Source organism: Aegilops tauschii, chromosome 4 (genome assembly GCF_002575655.3).
Source record: "Aegilops tauschii subsp. strangulata cultivar AL8/78 chromosome 4, Aet v6.0, whole genome shotgun sequence".
In the NCBI taxonomy this organism is placed as follows: Eukaryota; Viridiplantae; Streptophyta; class Magnoliopsida; order Poales; family Poaceae; genus Aegilops; species Aegilops tauschii.
Window position 1 is genome coordinate 18,427,130 of NC_053038.3, and position 21,522 is coordinate 18,448,651.

Genomic DNA, 21,522 nt, shown 5'->3' on the forward strand with positions numbered 1-21,522 from the left:
AGGAGGCCTTTAGTCCCGGTTAGCCACGAGAACCGGGACTAAAGGTCCTCCGCCCCGACGGACCCCTGGCACCCACGTGGACGGGCCTTTAGTCCCGGTTAGCCACGAGAACCGGGACTAAAGGTCCTCCGCCCCGACGGACCCCTGGCGCCCACGTGGACGGGCCTTTAGTCGCGGTTCGTAAGAGGCGCGACTAAAGGGGGGGGGGGGTCTTTAGTCGCGCATATTTAGTCCCGGTTGCACAGCCGGGACTAAAGGCCTTTGCGAACCGGGACTAAAGGCCCATTTTCTACCAGTGCGTGTTACCGTACTAAACCTTATGTCACTGGTGTTCAGGTAACACTTCACAGTCTCCCTGCCCTTAGCCTGTCCGTGGCTCGCTCTCCATGATCCTGCGTACCTGCGAGATGAAGAACGCATACGAGACAAAAAACAACTACGAAGCAATTTTATTTTAAACATAGGGGTCGATAACTCGGAGTACTTCCATCAATCTCTCCAACAAATACATAGGGTCGTATGGCTATGCCTCAACCCATGACCTTACCGAACTACTCACACATGATGATCAGATCACAAGGAGAAACCATTGAAGATCACATTAGAAGATTGACTGATTAATAATATGTCTTACAGTAGATGACAGATGTGATACACGGTTAAAAAAATATGTCTAGTTGGATGAGTGCTACGGTGATGGAGATGGTGTTGGCTATGGAGATGGAGATGGAAAATGGCGGCGGCGTGGTGCTGTGGATGACGAAGATGGAGGTCTCGGTGATGTTCTGTAGCTCGCTGCATTGGACCCTTTATAAAGTTTGTTCGATTCGATAAGGGGACGTCGTTGGCAGTCCATACGAGTGCATGGATCGTAAACAGAAAAAATGAACGATTAGGCGAGGGATCTTTCGGCATATGAACATTTTTTTAGGAGAAGTGCCACACTTATATTAATAATATCAGTAAATTGTAGCAAATGTAACATCTCTTAGGAGAAATCCAAAGGGATAGCACACCAAGAGAAAGTACGGGAAATACTCCGAACGAAAGAAATTTGCAGAAAAATTCTTCTTCAATCCTGTAATCACCAACACATTGACCAAAAACTTCGACCACCGCCGTCACTGGAGAGAAGAAACGGTCTCAAGTCCACTAAGCCAAGATCCAAGAGAAAGCCATAGCAGCAAAGTTGCGTTATGAGCCTCTGATCAGGCTCCACCGCGAACGGCGCTGCACTTGTCGTTGTGGGTTGTCGGCCGAAACAAATCTCCACCCCCCCTCTTGGATTGCGACCCTGATGGCCTCGAACGGCGTTCCCGTCGAGAGACTCCAGAGTAGTCAACCATCTTCTGCCGATGAAGAAACTCTTGGTGCACCATCGCTCGGATGAGACCGGCACCGCAATGCCAACCACCTCCAACACAAACACTTTCGGCTCCGCGATAATGATGGAGGAACCGCCGACGCGACGTGGAGAGAGGCCGAAGAAACAAGACCCCCGACAAGACCATCACCGACGTCTTGAAGGTCTCGTCTGGTCATAAATCCGCGGCTCCTCGACACAGTCGTCAAACGTCGTCAAGGCGATGGCTCGAAAACTTTTATTCGCGATGACGACCTTGGGACCGACCAAGCGTCACCGGACAAACTAGTCCTATACCTGAACACTTGAGAGAAGAACCCGGGGCTCACCCGCCCAGCCGCCGCCGCCGCCGGAGCGATGGGCAGAGGAAGGGGAGCCAGCGGCTGCAGTGGCGTAGGTACAAGAACTGCTCGCCTCGATCGTGTGGGAGAGCACATGAGCATCTTGTGTATGAAACCAAGACCCTGCTGAAAACTGGGGATGATATTTGTGTAGAATGGGTGCAACGTTTTGCTAATGGGCGTAGCACATTTAACCAAGTGCCACCGGGTTGTATCGGTTTGGTGGTAATTTGGGAGTTTCCATGATTGAATAAAGTGCAGCAATTTCCAGCTATAAAGAAAAGAAACACGCGAGTGGCCATCGGCCCCAAGAACAACAATCAGTAGTAATCATTTTCTCCAAAATCAATCATCATATAAATAAATAAAGTAAGGAAACTTAATCACTGGCTGGTACGGTGGTACCCTAAAAAACGAAAACAGACTGAGGCGTGCAGCGAGGGCACGAAAGGTATTTCATCTGGGGTAGGGGTAGGATTGGGATTTGACGTCCTAGGGTTGCACAAATAGCCCAGCCGCATCCCCCATCCCCTCTTGACGCCCCCTCCCCTATACATCTCCTGCGGCGCGCTCCACTTTTCCACGCCGCCAGCTGCTCCGTCTCTCTCCTGCGTTGCGTGCGCAGGTAAGAAAGGAATCTGGTCATGGAGTGGGACATTTGCTCCGGAGAGGCGCGAGGGGAAGCCTGCCTCTCTCTCTGCGCCCCCCCTCTCTGCGAAAAGAGAGAGTACGGAGACCCAATCTTACGTCGCCTGCGTCATCCGGTATATATTTGTTTACTGATTTCTTGGCCCTGCTTTTCCCCCCTTTCGGTATTTGATTTCCCCCTCATCATGCATCCTGCATCCTGCAGGGACTGTTGGTTGATGCGATGCATCCCATCCCATCCCAACCCCAGGAGCGATGCATCCGTACGCACGCGGTCACGGATCTGCACGCCCTACGCCCTCCCTAGCCTGTTACCAGCGGTGGCAGGATATTACCAGATGTGTCAGATGCTTGTTAAAGTGTGAGATGCAACCGATGTGTTTTCTTCTTCTTCTTTTTTAACCCAAGGAAACATCGGGGTCATTTTTCTTCTTAAAATTCTCGTATAAATTTTGACAATGGTAGATGGATCTTTTTATTAGAAAAAGAAACGGTATTGTACAGAAGGATTACGCGTATTTTTCAATGGAGAAGGGAGGAGGAAGAATAAGTCGTTTTTGATTTTTGGACCAATTTTCGATGGAGACGATTTATGCTTTGTATTTTTTTTATCTTGTTCTTTTTGCAAATGATTTCGATGGAGAGTCTTGCATTGGCAAATCCCACCGTGACAAAAAAAGTATTTAAACGCTACAATGATTATCACCCTTCAAAATCATTTGCAAAAAGAACAAGATAAGAAAAAATACAAAGCATAAATCGTCTCCATCGAAAATTGGTCCAAAAATCAAAAACGACTTATTCTTCCTCCTCCCTTCTCCACTGAAAAATACGCGTAATCCTTCTGTACAATACTGTTTCTTCTTCTAATGCAAAGATCCATCTACCATTATCAAAATCTATACGAGAACTTTAAGAAGAAAAATGACCCCGATGTTTCCTTGGGTTAGAAAAGAAGAAGAAAACAGATCGGTTGCATCTCACACTTTAACAAGCATCTGACACATCTGGTAATATCCTGCCACCGCTGGTAACAGGCTAGGGAGGGCGTAGGGGAGTAAAGTCTATTTTAAACCCTGAACTCGTACGCCTCGTCGGTTTTAAACCCCAAACTCCAAATCCCTGAAATCCACACCCGACTCTCCAATCCCGGTCGTTAGCCACCTTAATGCTGTTTGAGGGGAGGACTAGTTGACGTGGCAGATTGGAGGCCGGGTTTGCCCCAATCTCTGGCTGTCTCTCTGTTATAAGCGCGCGCGGGCTAGGTGGGGAACAGAGCTAGGGTTCATCGCGCAGGGTAGGTGGGGAACAGAGCTAGGTTTCGTCGAGCGGCGAAGGCAGGGCGGCGATTGGCGGCGCCGGCGACCATGTCGTTCTCCTCCGGAGCTTCATCTTCTTTGCGCGGCGGCGGGCTTAACAGGAGAGGCGAGCAACAAGCAGTGAGGTCACCGGTGCCGTATCGGGAGCCCCCCATGGACTACAAGCCAGCTAGGAATTGCAGCCTTTGCGGGAAGAAGGCGCCGCGGTGGATCTCGTGGAGTAGGGCGAACCCTGGTAGGAGGTACTATGCGTGTGTGGATGCTCAGGTATGCTCGATTCCTTGTTTGTTTGGTTGTCCCGCCTCTGTTTCTGAATCTCTCTTTAATTTATCTGAAATTTGTTGGTGAAACAAATAGCATGGCTTCATTGATTGGCATGACGGCCCGACGACGCCATTTCTGCGTGGATTGCTTGGAGATCTTCGGGATAAAGTATGGAGGCTGGAGGATTATTTGGCGGCTCAGTCAAGGGAGGGACAAGATGCTGGTTTGACAGAAGAAATGAAGAAGAATGAACTAGTTGCAGAAACTAGAGCAAGATTTGACAAGAAAAAGGAGATGGAAATGTACAAGTTTCTGTTCTATGGAATGATGTTTTTTGTTGTTGGTTTAGTTGTAGGGTTGCTATTAAGTTAGATCATTTAGATGTGTCTTGTATTTGAGTGAAATGTAATGGATGCTATGTGTGGAAGAAAAAAGCCTAAATGTTGACAGCAACAAGATCACATCTATTGTTGAGTACTCTGTATTGTTTTATTTGTGTGCATTTTCTTTCTTGACAGCAACAAGATCAAATTGAGGCAATATACAGAACAGAAGTAAGCATGCATTGTAGTTTTTTTGACATGAAGAAAGTCTGCAGTTTGACAGGAATTGGCAGCAAAAAGAACAGAAGTAAACCTGGAGTTTGACAGAAATTTTGACAGCAAATTATATATCAACATGAAGCTCTCCAATTTGACAACAAGTTGGCAGCAACATATATAAGAGATATTTGACAGGAAAGAAACATAGTTCAGTGCACATATTTCATTTCCACAAATTTGAGAAGAAAGGAACATAGTTCAGTGCACATAGTTCTAAAGTGAAAGCAAAAGGCAACCACAGGTTCATATATTAGCACTTGTAGCTATCAAATACAATTACTGAAGATCTTATCCAGTAACAGGAAAACATCTTTAGTAATTGCCACTTGCATACAAGTAATCCCCCCATGCTCCAGTAATTACTCCTCTTCCAGTTCCTCTCCCTGTTACTCTTCCAGTTCCTCTCCCTGATCCTCTTCCACTTCCTCTCCCAGCAGATGTGCTTCCCTCAGGATTACTGCTCCTGGGAGGTCTGAACCTTGATGGTGCAGGTTGAGAGCTTGATGTACCAGCTTGAGAGCTAGGTGCAGCTGTAGTTCTTGCAGCTTGAGAGCTAGCTGCAGCTGTAGTTCTTCCAGCTTGAGAGCTTGCTGGAGGTGTAGATCTTGATGCATCAGTCTGTGCTTGCTGCAATCAAAATATATCAATGAATAGAGCAAAAGTAGTTATGGTTGTGCATAGTTCAAAACAAAGAAAAATCAGATCAATGTGATTATGTTTTTGCATAGTTGAAGGAAAAACAATATAATTAGTACCTCTGCTGCCCTCTGATTTCTCCCTGTCTTTCCAAGATATGATTTAGTTTTCTTGCTTCTGTCTGCATTACTTTTACAACCACTTTTGTTGTGTCCCTTAAGCCCACAAGATCCACAAGTGATCTGTATGCCATGCTTGCTCATTTTTTCCCCTTGGGTGCTTCACCCTCTTCTCTCCTCCTGTCATTGTTTTTCTTCTTGCTCCTGGCATGGCAATGTATCCAGGTGCCACTGGCCTTGGGTTTTGAGAGACAGGCCAGCTTTCTTCTCCTAGAACAGGTTGCAGACAGTGCTCATATATGTCGTTGAATGTTTCAACCCAGTAGCACTTGTCAATGTAGTCCTCTATCTTTCTCCCAGACTTGTAGATAGCTGCAATGGCATGACAACAGGGGAGGCCTGCCAGCTGAAAGTATCCACATGTACAAATCCTTCTTTCAAGATGTACTGTGTACTTTTTTCCTGCCTTTCATGTGCCTCACCTCAAATCCCTCCTTGCCATTCCAGAGCACCTCAATGTACTGTGTCATTTTAATACTGACTTGCAGTTTCTTCAAAATACTTGGGCAAATTTTTCCCTTCCACTTTGCCCCTTTGGCTCTCTGCTCTTGCACTCTAACAAGCATCTTCTTCCTTATCATTTCCTGTTGTGTAATAATTGGATAGAACCTCGATTCTATGATGGCATTGTTAAATGACTCACAGAGATTATTGTCAACTGATTCACAGTTTGCTCCAGGTGGGAAAAAAGCCCTAGCCCAATGCTTTGGCTCTGTCCTCATGATATCCTTTGCACCTTCAGGAGTTAGTTGAGCAAGCTTGGCCTTGTTGTAATTAAAATCCTCCCTGTTACCAGCCTTAGCAACTGCCCAGAATCTCTTTTGGTATTCATGGTCCTTGTGTTTCTTCCTCCAGTTGGCATATATGTGCCTTGCACACTTCCTGTGCTCAGCCTTAGGCAAATAGTCCCTCATGCTATTGATCAAGCCCTAAAAAGAGTGAAAAGCTACATAAGTTTGCATGTACTAGTAACTAAGTTTGCATTAGTAAACAAATGTACCTTCTGTTGGTCAGAAATGAAGACCCATCCTTCTCCTTGGTCATTGATATCCAAGTCTCTGATTAAGAGTGCAATGAACCACTTCCAGCTATCATTGGTCTCTTTCTCCACCACAGCCCATGCTACTGGGTACATCTGATTGTTAGCATCCCTAGCAATGGCAGCCAATAGTTCACCTTGACATGCTCCCTTAAAAAGCATCCATCTAGTCCAATCACTCTCCTGCACCCTGCTTTGAACCCCTTGCTTCATTGCATCAAAGCAAACATAGAATTGTTGAAATATATTTAATTCCATATCTGTTGGATCTAAGGTAATAGCCATTGTACTGCCAGGGTTGCTCCTAAGAAGTTCTAGTTGGTAATCAAAGACTTTTGAGTACTCACTTTTCATCCCACACAAGAGCTTATCCAACACAATTTTCTTTGCTGCCTTGCATTTTGAAACTGACACATCAGCAAACATGTCTTTGAGCACTGTGGCTTTAATGCTGTCAATTTTCCATAGTGGATTTGCTAGGATAATGTGCTCATATCTCTTTGCAATCACTTTTGCAGTAACAAGTTTGTTCTCTCTGTTTTGTGCACAATTGTGTTCATCTTCATAAGTGATTATCTGAAACCTAGAACATCTACTTGTCTTTGCAGCATACAACATCCAGGGGCAACCAGGCCAGTCACATTTAGCTCTTAACCTTTGCTCTTCAGATTTTAGGAAAGATATGCTCCTTTTGGTTGCAAGCCCATACCTCTTTAGTGCTTTCACCAACTGGTTCTTGCTTTTGAAAACCATTCCCAAACTAAAACGTGGAATTTCTGAATCAGGGTTAAACCTAACAAATTGGCTCTTCCTCCTAACAAACTGACCATCTTCATCTTCATCATAAGAGTAGTCCTCATCAGATGACTCAAACTCCATGTCATGTACTGCTTCTTCCACTTTTGCTATTAGCTCAATAGGTACTGGATCAGTAGACTCCTTTGCAAACCATACTTCTGAAGCTTTCATCTTCTTCTTGAATTTTCTAGCATGTTTCCTCAACTCCACTACCTCTGATTCCTCCCCACTGTCATCAGTATGTGCCACATATTCAGGATCATCTGAATCTTCAGACTCTGAACATTTATCTGCATTTTCAGGAATTGGAGCTATGGTCTGGCTTGCAGCAATTGGCTGTGATGGATTGATAACTTGAGATCCTTGGGATAGAGCATCAACTCTGATATTGTGCTTCATAGGGCTGCTTATAATTTCAGTAACTACACCACCTACATTAGGAACCAGGATATGTTCCAAAATGTCATGCTCTGGCTGCACAATACTTTGGACAATATCTTCTCCTTCTGCAGTGATAACAGCATCTGGTTCATCCTCATTGTCCATCAGATCATGCAGTTCATCTTCAAAGTCAGAGCCACTAGAATCTTTCTCTGGTTCATCTTGCTCACCATTGTACTCCACAAATATATCAGCAACCCCTGCATCAGTAATATGGTCTGACATCTTCATACAAGCTTCATCAGTATGCAAAAACATTAGTCCATTCACTAGCTCTCTCCCAGGCATAAGAAAATATAACTTCATACTCTCTTTAACAGTTAAATGATCAGCTAAAAATCCTTTCACCTCTGGCAATGGCAACTTATCCCTCTCAATCACTGACATTGCAGTATCTCCCCCAACATAATCAAGGGATGGGCCAATATGGATGAACTGTCCCCCATAATTAAACCTGACTTGCAGAACCTCTGCTGGATCCATGGTTTGAAACAGCAAAACCTGTACACTGCAATATTTACATTCAGTAAGTACACTGCAGAGACCTACTATGATGATGAAACACACACATTCAGATAAATATTCACATTCAGAAACCTACTGTACAAGAAACAAACACATTCACTGCAGTTTATATTTTCAAAAAAAAACCCTACTGCAGATCAATTATACAGAGCCTACATGATTTAGTCCATGAATTGACACATTCAGAACATACAAACACATTCAGAGCATACCCCCCAAACCCCACCTTTCACCCAGTACAAAATCGATTAAAAAGCCTACATAATCGAATAAACCTACAATGCATATGATGTATCCATCTATGTATAAGTTACTGCCCCAAAAACATGAGATTAAACGGGCGACAAATCCCCCTAGCCCACCCCAAAACCCCACCTTTCGCCCCTGTCGCCCCTGTAAAACCCTAAACCTAACTCGGGGAGAGAAGAAACAAAGACCACAGATGATTCAGGACTGAACAGTAGGACGCACCTGCTCCTTTGCCGTCGGCGTGGTCGCCCGAGGCCGCCGCGATCAGTCGCTCTGCATCGCCATTGCCGCCGCAGGAGAAGGTGATGCGTCGCGAGAACAGGGGAAGGGGAAAAGTGAGCGAGGAGCGGAAGAGCTGGTCCGGCTCAACCACTTGGCCTCTCCAACGACCGGGCGGGACCCACAATGCTTGCTGAGTCAGCAATCCCATCCTTCCCACGTTTGGATACGGCAACAAGGGCGAAAACGACCGGGATTGGAGAGTTGGGGGTGTGGATTCCAGGGATTTGGAGTTTGGGGTTTAAAACCGACGAGGCGTACGAGTTCAGGGTTTAAAATAGACTTTACTCCCCTACGCCCTCCCTAGCCTGTTACCAGCGGTGGCAGGATATTACCAGATGTGTCAGATGCTTGTTAAAGTGTGAGATGCAACCGATCTGTTTTCTTCTTCTTCTTTTTTAACCCAAGGAAACATCGGGGTCATTTTTCTTCTTAAAATTCTCGTATAGATTTTGATAATGGTAGATGGATCTTTTCATTAGAAAAAGAAACGGTATTGTACAGAAGGATTACGCGTATTTTTCAGTGGAGAAGGGAGGAGGAAGAATAAGTCGTTTTTGATTTTTGGACCAATTTTCGATGGAGACGATTTATGCTTTGTATTTTTTCTTATCTTGTTCTTTTTGCAAATGATTTTGAAGGGTGATAATCATTGTAGCGTTTAAATACTTTTTTTTGTCACGGTGGGATTTGCCAATGCAAGACTCTAAATTGTACTATCGTACCTTTCAAGTCTGCAAGCGCAGATTGAGTGATGCATAATATCTGGACTGAGATAGACTGGATTGGTTGACAGTTTGTTTCTTGTCCCTATGTGTGCCAAAGTAAATTCTAATATGTTTATTTAATCAAATAAATAAAGCTTGTGTACCAGGACAATTCTACTCCAGGACGGCATGTAGTAACGTTACTTGCACCCATAGACCTATCGTAAGAGAATATTTCTTTTCACGGGAGAATAATCCGGGCTTACATAGGATGGTAGCACTTTCATCATGTTCAAAGCATCTCTCATCACAAACATAAAGTAGTTTTAAGGTTTATCCCAAGGCAAATCTCTTAACTTTGACTGTCAATAGTTTTGCAGTACAAGGTTTAATTTCTACCCGATTCATCATGAAAAGTAGTTTCATAATATGTATTTTGTCTACTTGTAATTGTATATATATATGCCATAAACTGCTTATAGGAGGGTCAGTGTAGTGAATAACTTTGTTTTGACTCCTTGATCATTTTTTCCATTTGGCATGTAGATTACATTCACGGTGCAACAAGTGAGATCCGGTGAACATTCATGTGGCACTTGCAAAGCTCCATTGGAACGAACTTCCTTACCAAACCAGATGAGTATTCGGTGAGTAAGAGCATCTACAACCACACACACCAATTTGAGCCCCCCAAACGTCGGCGGATGTGTCCGGGTGCCAGTCATACCGAGCATTTGGGCTGGGTTTGCTGGGTCCGGTTGGGTGCCATTTTCCTGTTCTGGCAGTGACCGGGCAGGCCGCCCGTACGTTTAGGGTGGTACGGGGCTCCATTTGTAGATGCTTTAATGACAGCCGGCTAAAATATAATATGAAAACTTTGTCAAAACTATATTTGCACGGCTCCTGAATTTTTGTCAAGTTGATGTCATTATTTGCATGTTTTTTCCAAAGAAAAACTAGCACTCATATATACGATTTGTTTAGAGTTTTTAACTTAACCAATTTTTCTTGGATATGCTGAAGGCAATGGGGAGCTAGTGGGAGCCGAGAACACTTGATGAAATCCTCTAATTAGTACCACATTGTTTAATAGAAATTAGTAGGGGTCTTTATTTGGCAACTGCTTAGACTTAATTCTTGTCATTTGGTCCTCCATTTTTTCTTAGTTCCGTTCATGTGCTCCTATGCGTTACTAGTTCATATTTGGCTTTGCTACTTTGTGATGAAGTATATCTACAAATTTCACTTGAGCAATGATGCAGATTTCATATCTTTGATACTATCTTCAAGGGGGAAGTGCACGTGGAAGTTGAACAAAGGTGTCCTTACAGTTACTCTTTTGCTTTGCTTGAATTCGATGGAGTCATGCAACTTTTACCTTCTTATGATTGAAATGTCGTTTATTCCATCATGATTGTGGAATTTTAGTCTAGAAGTTACAATGATGCGTCGGTCCTTACTACTCAGAAGATGATACGTAAACACCGTCAATTGGTCAGTGATAATGGCATTTCAAAACTAAACAGGGTATGAATTCAGATAATATGTGATTGATATTATGTGATGTATACTTATTAGATTCTCGTGCGACAAAGTCATTTGAATAATAAGCTTAACTTCATGCCGACTGTAGCCAAGAAAACCAAACCCAACAACAACGATTGGGGCCGGCCCAATTCCAACCCAACGGCCCGATTTAGTCCAGTAAAGCCGAGCGCACCACCATATCGAGCCTCTTCCTCCCCGAAACCCTGGTCAGATTTTGTAAGTCGACGGCGGGGTGAGGGTTTCTGGCCAAAGTTGGGAACGCAGGGGCAGCAGAGAGCTTCCTTCCAGATTGGGAGGAGGCCGCGTGAGAGGGGTCGTCATGAAGCCATCCAGAGCTTGGATGAGTGGTGTGAGAAGAAGGGCGCATCTCGCTTGGCTAGGGAGCCAGCAGGGGAGGCTCCACAAGGAGCAGGCTGATGGCGGTTCCATCCTCCCAGAGCCCAACCTTACCCAAGGTCCAGCTCGAAACTTGGCTCTTCTTCCAGGTAATTTGTCTCAAGCCACACAAAACCATGTTTTCTATTGGTGAAAATCACCAGATCTTGCACAGACGTTTCCTAAAGAAAGCCCTTTTTGCCTGATTCAGTATCTTGCACCAATGCATGCCAAGGAATCCTTTTTTTTGGCATGGTTGATTAGGTATCTGGCACCATATATCCCAAGAGAAGGGTTTTGACATAGCTGATTCAGTTATTTGCCAGCGTTCTGTAGAAATGACAGGACTTTATGGGTGGTTACAGTTCAGTTCATTTGAAAAAACAGAGAAAATGTCATGTTAAGACCTTGTCCTCAGTTCACCTTCTGTAGAACTGGTCTAGAAAAGGTTTAGATTGGCTTTGCAAAATTCGTGGGTTGCTGGCTTTGCAAAATTCGTGGGTGCTATGTGTCAAATACTTACAAGTTAAATTAGCAAACTATGGGGTTCGATCAGTACAGGTCTCATGTGTATATTAGATCAGATTATGCCGCGTCGCTTCTTTTTAATGCATCTAAATGCCTGCTACCTGATGCAACTTTTAATTTCATGACGCGTCATAGGTTTGTCTTCGGCGCCAACAAATGCAGCTAAATCACCAAGCAGTTTACCGGTGCTGAGAAGTCCATCCTTGGGCACTACATTTGTTGCACCATTCTCGCCTACTGTGGTCGGTAGCATACCAAGCCGCTGTAAAAGCAGTGTACTCTCTTTGCTGAAGAATGCTGGTATATTAACGAAACGCTCCCGTTTTCTACATTTTTGTAATCATCAATGGTAGAATGTTATACCTCCCGTTTTCTGCATAATACAAAGCTCAGTCTGCCTAACTGATACATTCTATCATTAGCTGTACTAGTTATAGTTAGACATCAATGGTACTCCCTCCGTCCGGGTTTATTAGGCCCTTTAGCAACTCTGCCATGGTATGTTTTTTTAAGGACCCTCTAGATATACGTGTTTGTTTTCCTCGATCTCCTCCGCTGAACTCGTGCACGATTGGGCTGCTGCTTCCATCGAATCGCTGCATGTAGAAAAGTAGCATGCAACCAGCTGTAGGCAATAATTACCTAGCGCTGTATGTGTGTGTGGTTGGTTGCATGCAAAAGCGGAGCGGGCAACCGGCTGCTGTGATGCTTTGGAATAACCGCTAATTAATCTAATTAGCTGTTGCTACATTCGAAATTCACGTGTGGCTACCAATAGTATTCTTCCTTGGTCTTTGTGATTTGGTCGGTAGGTCCAATAAACCCGGACGGAGGGATTTGAATGTTAGTCTATCTGTGCCCTTTTTAAGTTGGCCAACTTTTTGCAGGTGGCAATCCTGTTGCCTCCACATACATTTGGTACCCTGGCAGGCTCTTCTTTTTTGGATCTGTTGCAATTGTTATCATTAAATATAACATAGATTTTTCTTAATGCAGACATGGTTATCCACTGCCCCTTTTAATTGCTTTGCTTGTTGCAGGTTCCTCTGCTACACTGGGGTCACAGATGAGACACCGATTTTGTACCTTGGCTGGAGACCAGTCAGTCACAAATTCAGGTAACTTGCCATCCCTTTTGTTAAATACACCTGCTTTCTGGTACGTGCAGAAACACTGCTAGATATTCTGTTGATTCACAATTTTTGATTGTCAATTGTCAGCTGTATTCTCTGCATATAGCGATGCCAACCTGTTGTATGTGTGAGCATTTTGGTACTTCTAACCTGTATGTATGCATTTTATGTTCCCATGACACGGTATTATGTGCCCCCTCTCATTTCATTTACTTGAACACACAATTGTTGTTTGTATGGATGTGTTCTCTGTTTATTCTTTTTGGTTATCATCTGCATATTAAGATTATGGCAAGAAGTTTCTCATCGGTTCTCGCATTCAGAGTCTCTTCTTTCACATGGTTTTTCTAGCCCTTAAGCTAATGTTTTGCAAATTTCGAACAAGCTATGATCACTTACCGATCACCATATATGTACAAGTTCTATTTTGAGAAAACTCCCTAAGAAATTCTGTTGTCATATCTGTTTATTTGTTTCACTTCTACACTTGTTACACACATTGTAAACAAGTAAGCTTATGGTTTCTCAGTGCAGTCCTAAATTTGGCTACGTTTTAACTTGTGCAATTTGTTGCAGGTGACGACGATGATAGCAAATTTCAGCGTGGTGATGTTCAAGCTTTGCGCAAGAGGATTGTAGAGGAAACCAGTCATACAACTGCTAAGGTCCTTGATTTTCAGACTAGGTACAAGAACTATCTTAGGCCCCAGCTTGTGTCGCGGTGTTTAATTAGCCCTTGTCCTATCAATGATCGATGGATGGTATTTTTGCACTGTCAGACGTTTAAAATTTGTGGGCATAATCCTAGTTATCTGAGTTGCTTCGACATTATGTGTTACGAGCATGGCTGCAAAGATGGCGAATGGGAGCTGTTTCTGAACCACCTACTTGACAAGAAAGTTTATGTCATCGAGGATTGGGATTCATCATATTCCACGATCGAGACCTTGATGTATTATTACGGAATTAGGCAGCTGGATGATGGGACTGGGGAACAATTCTTCAAAGGAGAATGTGACGCTTCATTTGATAGTGTCACTAACACAGCAAGCTTCTCTTACATAATCTGGAAAGATGATCAAATTGTTTATTCAGAGGTTTTCTCGGGCCTTGTGTGCTCTTCACCGGTCGAAGCGGAAATGTATGCCGCGTATGCCCTTCTGTACAAAGCGGAACAGTTGAAGATACGCAAATTGCTTCTATGGACTGATTCCAGAACAACAGCGGAAGTCCTAACTGGCGAGCATCCAATCAATAGGGGCGATAAGCACCGTGATTTTTATCTAACGTTAAGGCGATGAGAACGCGGTTCAGTTGGTTGATGGTAACTTGGAAACCGAGAGAAATGATGTTTTTTGCGGATGATCTTGCAAATCTTGCTAAGCTCCCTATCAGTGATTTACCTTCTGCTGTTAAAGTTGCTCTTCTGAAATGGGCCAGCCACCTCCGGGGTTTACCAGTCTACAGAGTTGAACGGACAAGTATCACACAAACAGCTGTCAAGAAATTTAGTATGTTCTTTGAACCTTATTATATGCTACTTAGTGTTCTGTAGCTGTGCATCATAGGTTTACAACCTGTTACTCTAGTTGTGCTTTGTCATGGGAACTTTCAGCTTTCATAGTAGGGTGCCATGATAGGTCTAGTACTCGTTTAAGTAACGTATTCGTGGCCTGGACCTTGTAGTTGTAGGCGTACAGTTTTTTTTTATAAGTAGCCTATTTCTGTTTGATGTTAGTTCAGAGTTAAATTTGTACGGATACCTTGAACTAAAACATATTTATGCTGCAGAGAAAGTAATATTGGATGATGAAACTTATGGCGTGAAGGGCCCTGACGTCTATTTTGTTGAAATCGAAGAGGGCCGTAAGTTGGAATGCTTGGTTGCGCTTAAACAGGCTCTCAAGCCAAGTCAACTGACAGTGGCCCTTGACAGTTATGATGATAAGTGTGATTCGTTCAAGGAACAATTGGGAACTGTCACTCTCAAGAAATCACGCACAAATCTTGGTTCAGGGCCAATGCCTGGTACATGCAGCAGTTTCACTAGTGAATCTCTTCCCGCATTGCCACCGCGTGATGCGTCCAACACTTCATCAACCAGCAAATCTGTGAATGGGTCTCCCCCCTCTAAAGATTTGATGGTGGTGTTGGATTATTCAGTTCCTAGGGATCTTTATTATGACGGTGGTGCTTTTCATGTGGTGCTCGTTACGCCGAGTGAGCGTGAGAGTATGACTGAGGAGATCCCAGAGTTGACTGCATTAGGTTTTGTGTACTTCAATGATGTTTGGTATCATAATGCACTTAGTGTTGTTTGGTCCATAGGTGCTATCTCTGATGATGTGTTTGTGTGTTTGCAGTTAGATTCCCATTGAATGATGTGAAGAAAGAGGAAGCGCAAGAAGGTCAGAAGTAAAAGCAATGAGGTGCGTATATAATCCACTTGAGTGCATTAATGTGTTTGTTAATGATGTCCTGTTTATAACTTGTTAGAGAGGCTATGGTGGTTAGGAGGTAGTAATAATTGGTGCTAGCTCTGTACACTAGTGTAGGACGTTTCAGTTTGAACTGCAAAAACGTCTGAATTAGTGTACAAACGGAGTAGTTGGTTAGTTCATACCTTGTCACGGCTTGTTGTCGTAAATGGTGGTTATAGGAGACAGTAATAATTGGTAGAGTAGTTGTTGAGTTCATTTGGATTTGGTGTTACACTACTTGTTGTCAGTTAACTTGCTGCTGCTGTTACCCTAGCAGCCAGCGGGCTGATGAATGTGTGCAGAAAATACCTGGTGTACAGTGGAAGCTTGGGGCTCTGAAGGGTGAGAAGATTTTGCATTGAAGCAGTTTTATCAGCCAAACGGCGGCTTGTTGTGCCAAGTAGTACTCCCTTTCGTTCCTAAATATACAGCGTTTTGCTAGTTCAATTTGAACTAGCAAAACGTCATATATTTTAGGAACGGAGGGAGGACATATGTTGTAGCTGGTCTGAGCACATGATGTTGTGCGCTGATGGTGGTACATGTGCTGAAAGTAGTGTAGCTGGCACTAGCTTCGAATCAGCTGTGTAATGGAGTATAAATTTACATCAAGACATCCTAATACTATGCGATGTAGTCTATCTAGCTGGTACAGTAGCTCTGAATCAGCTCATGTTATGCTTCCATTTCTCTACCTGCATCACTTGCTATTGCCATGTGGTAGAATTTCCTTTGGTCGGCCCTTGTGTTTGGGAGAAAAATCCTTGTAGAAAAGGAATTGCCATGTGGTGGTAGAATCTCCCTGTCTTTGAACCCTATCCCCAGGCTCGGGATGGCGTTTGCAGAGAAGGAAAGGGGATTGGTCTGAAGCGAGGCTCTGCTCAAGAGGCTGCTGAATCAGGCCATTGGGGAATCCATGAGCTCGAATTCAATGAGCTCTCAAGTTTGCCTTAAAACAAGGTTACTTTGTCAAGGTCTCTTCTGTACAAGTATACTTGTCTTGCTTCCTTCAGCATTTTTTCTTTAGGGCTCTGCCTGGAGGGCCTGCCGCTGCATGTGTGACGGAGACCAAGGTGGTTGGTCTATGGCCATGGGCCTGGACCGCGTGCCCCAGCCGCGTCCCGCGCGTCAACCAGGACCGTAGGGGACGACACTGACGTCCGTCGTGACTCTCGCGGAGATCGCGATGGTGGCCGTCGTCGCCCGGCGGATGGTGGCCTGCAGCCCTGCACCCTGGTGGATGGTGCTATGCAGGCCAGCGCACCTGTGTCGGGCATGCTGTCTGCCAGCGGTGCTTTGGCACGCGCCCTCATCAGCCCCGTTGCGGAAGAGGAACGTGGCCGCTGCCCCGCGTTCATGTCGCGCGGCGCCGCTCCAGGGACAGCCTAAGAGCATCTCCAACAGGCGCCGCACGTTAAAAACTGCTTTGGCGCGCGTCCATCGCCTGGTTTGACGCGGCGCGCTGCGCCTGCTCGCGCGTGAAGACGTCCCGGAAGTTCATCTGCGACCGGGGCCTCTCCAAGCGCCACGCCGCCGCGTCGTACGCGCGGGCCGCCTCGTGCACGCTCCGGAAACGTCCCGAGGCCGAGCCGGACGTCGCCGGCCCGTATCTCGGCGGAGTACCAGCCATTGGGGCGCTCGCGGACGCCGCGGTAGCCCGAAGCACCCCGGCGGCACGGCGGCATGGTGGCGCGGTGGTGGCGCGGAAAGCGGCGAGGCGGCGAAGCGGCGAGGTTGCGAGGGGAGGGCGCGTGGCTGTGTTCTGTGCACGTGGCGAGCGCGGGAATTTATAGGCGCGCGCGAAGCGACGCGCCAAATCTACCGCGCCGCGTGCCGCTTTCTCCCGCGCGCGGTAAATTCCTACCACCGCTGGAGCGCGCGGAACCAGCCGACGCGCGCTAAAAGCAAACTTTACCGCGCGGGCGCGCCTTTTGCCGCGCCTGTTGGAGATGCTCTAACTCCCCCTCTCTCGCCCACCTCGGTTCTCCCCGCGCAGCCCTTCTCCAAGCGGGCTGAGGCGCGTGCTCCTGAGATCTATGCTGCTCCAGCCGGTTGCATCTCCAACACTCTTCCGCCCGCCCGGCTTTGAGAGCTCTCCAACACCGCCGCTGATGGAGGATGGACCCCTGCAGTGCGCCCCATCCTCGTCAACGCCCGTTCTGCCGCCTGCTGATGCTGCTGCCCGGGATGCACTGCCGGCTGCCTTGGACGCACTCTTTCTGCCGCGGCAGGAGCCCCTCCTTCCTTGGCCTGGGTCCACGCCCCCAAGGCCACCGGCTGCTCGCCGCAAAACCTTGGCAGGAGTCGTCATCTCGAACTCCGGTGGCTTGTCGCTGCACGCTCCCGTGGTGCTGCGGCCAAGAAAGCACCAGCGGCAAACTCAGCCGAGCTGCTGGTCTGCCGCAACCTCGGCATCTTGCGTGACGGCCAAGACATTACCGCGGCGGCACTGGATGAATTTGCCGCCATGTTCAAGGAGCAGCTGTCTCCTGAGGCCATTGCTGCTAGTATGCGTGCTCTGTTTCGGCTGGAGGACGCGCAGGCAACTGCAGCCGAGGACGCCCTCGTCAGCCATGGTGGTGCCGATGCCGTTGACCACGAAGATGCCTCGGCCACGGACCCGGCGGAAGCAGTCTGATCACTTAGCTGTGTCTCGCCCTGCAGCTGGTTGTTTCTCATGTTAGTTAGCTACTCCGTGATGATGGCCATATAATGTCACATATTTTGATTGCATGTGATGTTTATCTTTTATGCATCTTATTTTGCTTAGTACGACGGTAGTATTATAAGATGATCCCTTACTTAATTTCAAGGTATAAGTGTTCTCCCTGAGTATGCATCGTTGCTACAGTTTGTCGTGCCGAGACACCACGTGATGATCAGGTGTGATAAGCTCTACGTTCACATACAACGGGTGCAAGCCAGTTTTGCACACGCAGAATACTCGGGTTAAACTTGACGAGCCTAGCATATGCAGATATGGCCTCGGACACTGAGACTGAAAGATCAAACGTGAATCATATAGTAGATATGATCAACATAGTGATGTTCACCATTGAAAGCTACTCCATCTCACGTGATGATCGGACATGGTTTAGTTGATTTGGATCACGTGATCATTTAGATGACTAGAGGGATGTTTATCTAAGTGGGAGTTCTTAAGTAATATGATTAATTGAACTTTCATTTATCATGAATTTAGCCCTGATAGTTATTTTGCATGTCTATGTTATTGTCGATCAATGGCCCGTTCTACCGTCCCTTTGAATTTTAATGCGTTCCTAGAGAAAGCTAAGTTGAAAGATGATGGCAACAACTACACGGACTGGGTCCGTAATTTGAGGATTATCCTCATTGTTGCACAGAAGAATTACGTCCTGAAAGCACCGTTAGGTGTACCACCCGCGCCAGCAACTGCAGACATTGTGAATGCCTGACAGACGTGTGTTGATGACTACTCGATAGTTCAGTGTGCCATGCTCTACTGCTTAGAATCGGGACTTCAAAGATGTTTTGAACGTCATGGAGCATATGAGACGATGTTCCAAGAGTTGAAGTTAATATTTCAAGCAAATGCCCGAGTTGAGAGATATGAAGTCTCCAACAAGTTCTATAGCTGCAAAATGGAGGAGAATAGTTCTGTCAGTGAACACATACTCAGAATGTCTGGATACCATAACCACTTGACTCAGCTGGGAGTTAATCTTCCTGATGATAGTGTCATTTACAGAGTTCTTCAATCACTGCCACCAAGCTATAAAGGCTTGGTGATGAACTATAATATGCAAGAGATGAACAAGAGTATTCCCGAGCTCTTCGCGATGCTAAAGGCTGCGGAGGTAGAAATAAAAAAGGAGCATCAAGTGTTGATGGTCAACAAGACCACTAGTTTCAAGAAAAAGGGCAAAGGGAAGAAAGGGAACTTCAAAAAGAACGGCAAGAAAGTTGCTGCTCAGGAGAAGAAACCCAAGTCGGGACCTAAGCCTGAAACTGAGTGCTTCTACTACAAAGGGATTGGTCACTGGAAGCGGAACTGCCCCAAGTATTTGGCGGATAAGAAGGATGGCAAAGTGAAAGGTATATTTGATATACATGTTATTGATGTGTACCTTACTAATGCTTGTAGTAGCACCTTGGTATTTGATACTGGTTCTGTTGCTCATATTTGCAACTCGAAACAGGGGCTACAGATTAAACAAAGATTGGCTAAGGACGAGGTGATGATGTGCGTCGGAAATGGTTCCAAGGTAGATGTGATCGCCGTCGGCACGCTACCTCTACATCTACCTTCGGGATTAGTTTTAGACCTGAATAATTGTTATTTGGTGCCAGCGTTGAGCATGAACATTATTCTGGATCTTGTTTGATGCGAGACGGTTATTCATTTAAATCAGAGAATAATGGTTGTTCTATTTATATGAGTAATATGGTCTGACATCTTCATACAAGCTTCATCAGTATGCAAAAACATTAGTCCATTCACTAGCTCTCTCCCAGGCATAAGAAAATATAACTTCATACTCTCTTTAACAGTTAAATGATCAGCTAAAAATCCTTTCACCTCTGGCAATGACAACTTATCCCTCTCAATCACTAACATTGCAGTATCTCCCCCAACATAATCAAGGGATGGGCCAATATGGATGAATTGTCCCCCATAATTAAACCTGACTTGCAGAACCTCTGCTGGATCCATGGTTTGAAACAGCAAAACCTGTACACTGCAATATTTACATTCAGTAAGTACACTGCAGAGACCTACTGTGCTGATGAAACACACACATTCAGATAAATATTCACATTCAGAAACCTACTGTACAAGAAACAAACACATTCACTGCAGTTTATATTTAAAAAAAAAACCCTACTGCAGATCAATTATACAGAGCCTACATGATTTAGTCCATGAATTGACACATTCAGAACATACAAACACATTCAGAGCATACCCCCCAAACCCCACCTTTCACCCAGGACAAAATCGATTAAAAAGCCTACATAATCGAATAAACCTACAATGCATATGATGTATCCATCTATGTATAAGTTACTGCCCCAAAAACATGAGATTAAACGGGCGACAAATCCCCCTAGCCCACCCCAAAACCCCACCTTTCGCCCCTGTCGCCCCTGTAAAACCATAAACCTAACTCGGGGAGAGAAGAAACAAAGACCACAGATGATTCAGGACTGAACAGTAGGACGCACCTGCTCCTTTGCCGTCGGCGTGGTCGTCTGAGGCCGCCGCGATCGGTCGCTCTGCATCGCCATTGCCGCCGCAGGAGAAGGTGATGCGTCGCGAGAACAGGGGAAGGGGAAAAGTGAGCGAGGAGCAGAACGAGCTGGTCCGGCTCAACCACTTGGCCTCTCCAACGACCGGGCGGGACCCACAATGCTTGCTGAGTCAGCAATCCCATCCTTCCCACGTTTGGATACGACAACAAGGGCGAAAACGACCGGGATTGGAGAGTTGGGGGTGTGGATTTCAGGGATTTGGAGTTTGGGGTTTAAAACCGACGAGGCGTACGAGTTCAGGGTTTAAAATAGACTTTACTCCCCTACGCCCTCCCTAGCCTGTTACCAGCGGTGGCAGGATATTACCAGATGTGTCAGATGCTTGTTAAAGTGTGAGATGCAACCGATCTGTTTTCTTCTTCTTCTTTTTTAACCCAAGGAAACATCGGGGTCATTTTTCTTCTTAAAATTCTCGTATAGATTTTGATAATGGTAGATGGATCTTTTCATTAGAAAAAGAAACGGTATTGTACAGAAGGATTACGCGTATTTTTCAGTGGAGAAGGGAGGAGGAAGAATAAGTCGTTTTTGATTTTTGGACCAATTTTCGATGGAGACGATTTATGCTTTGTATTTTTTCTTATCTTGTTCTTTTTGCAAATGATTTTGAAGGGTGATAATCATTGTAGCGTTTAAATACTTTTTTTTGTCACGGTGGGATTTGCCAATGCAAGACTCTAAATTGTACTATCGTACCTTTCAAGTCTGCAAGCGCAGATTGAGTGATGCATAATATCTGGACTGAGATAGACTGGATTGGTTGACAGTTTGTT

At 45.4% G+C, this 21,522-nt stretch overlaps 1 protein-coding gene and 1 long non-coding RNA gene across 2 annotated transcripts; both read left to right on the forward strand.

The window, feature by feature from the left end:
* The first annotated feature begins 2,236 nt into the window (after positions 1 to 2,236).
* LOC109742621 (uncharacterized) lies at positions 2,237 to 13,992 on the forward strand. Its single transcript, XM_073497458.1, has 7 exons — positions 2,237 to 2,468; positions 2,558 to 2,713; positions 9,937 to 10,709; positions 11,977 to 12,141; positions 12,882 to 12,959; positions 13,551 to 13,926; positions 13,983 to 13,992. Exons 3-7 carry the CDS (start codon positions 10,565 to 10,567, stop codon positions 13,990 to 13,992), a joined length of 774 nt encoding a protein of 257 aa, XP_073353559.1. The 5' UTR covers positions 2,237 to 2,468; positions 2,558 to 2,713; positions 9,937 to 10,564.
* Positions 13,993 to 16,153, forward strand: LOC123493577 (uncharacterized). Its single transcript, XR_012181215.1, has 3 exons — positions 13,993 to 14,485; positions 14,766 to 15,267; positions 15,342 to 16,153. It is a non-coding gene; the product is annotated as an uncharacterized lncRNA (long non-coding RNA).
* Positions 16,154 to 21,522: the final 5,369 nt, after the last annotated feature.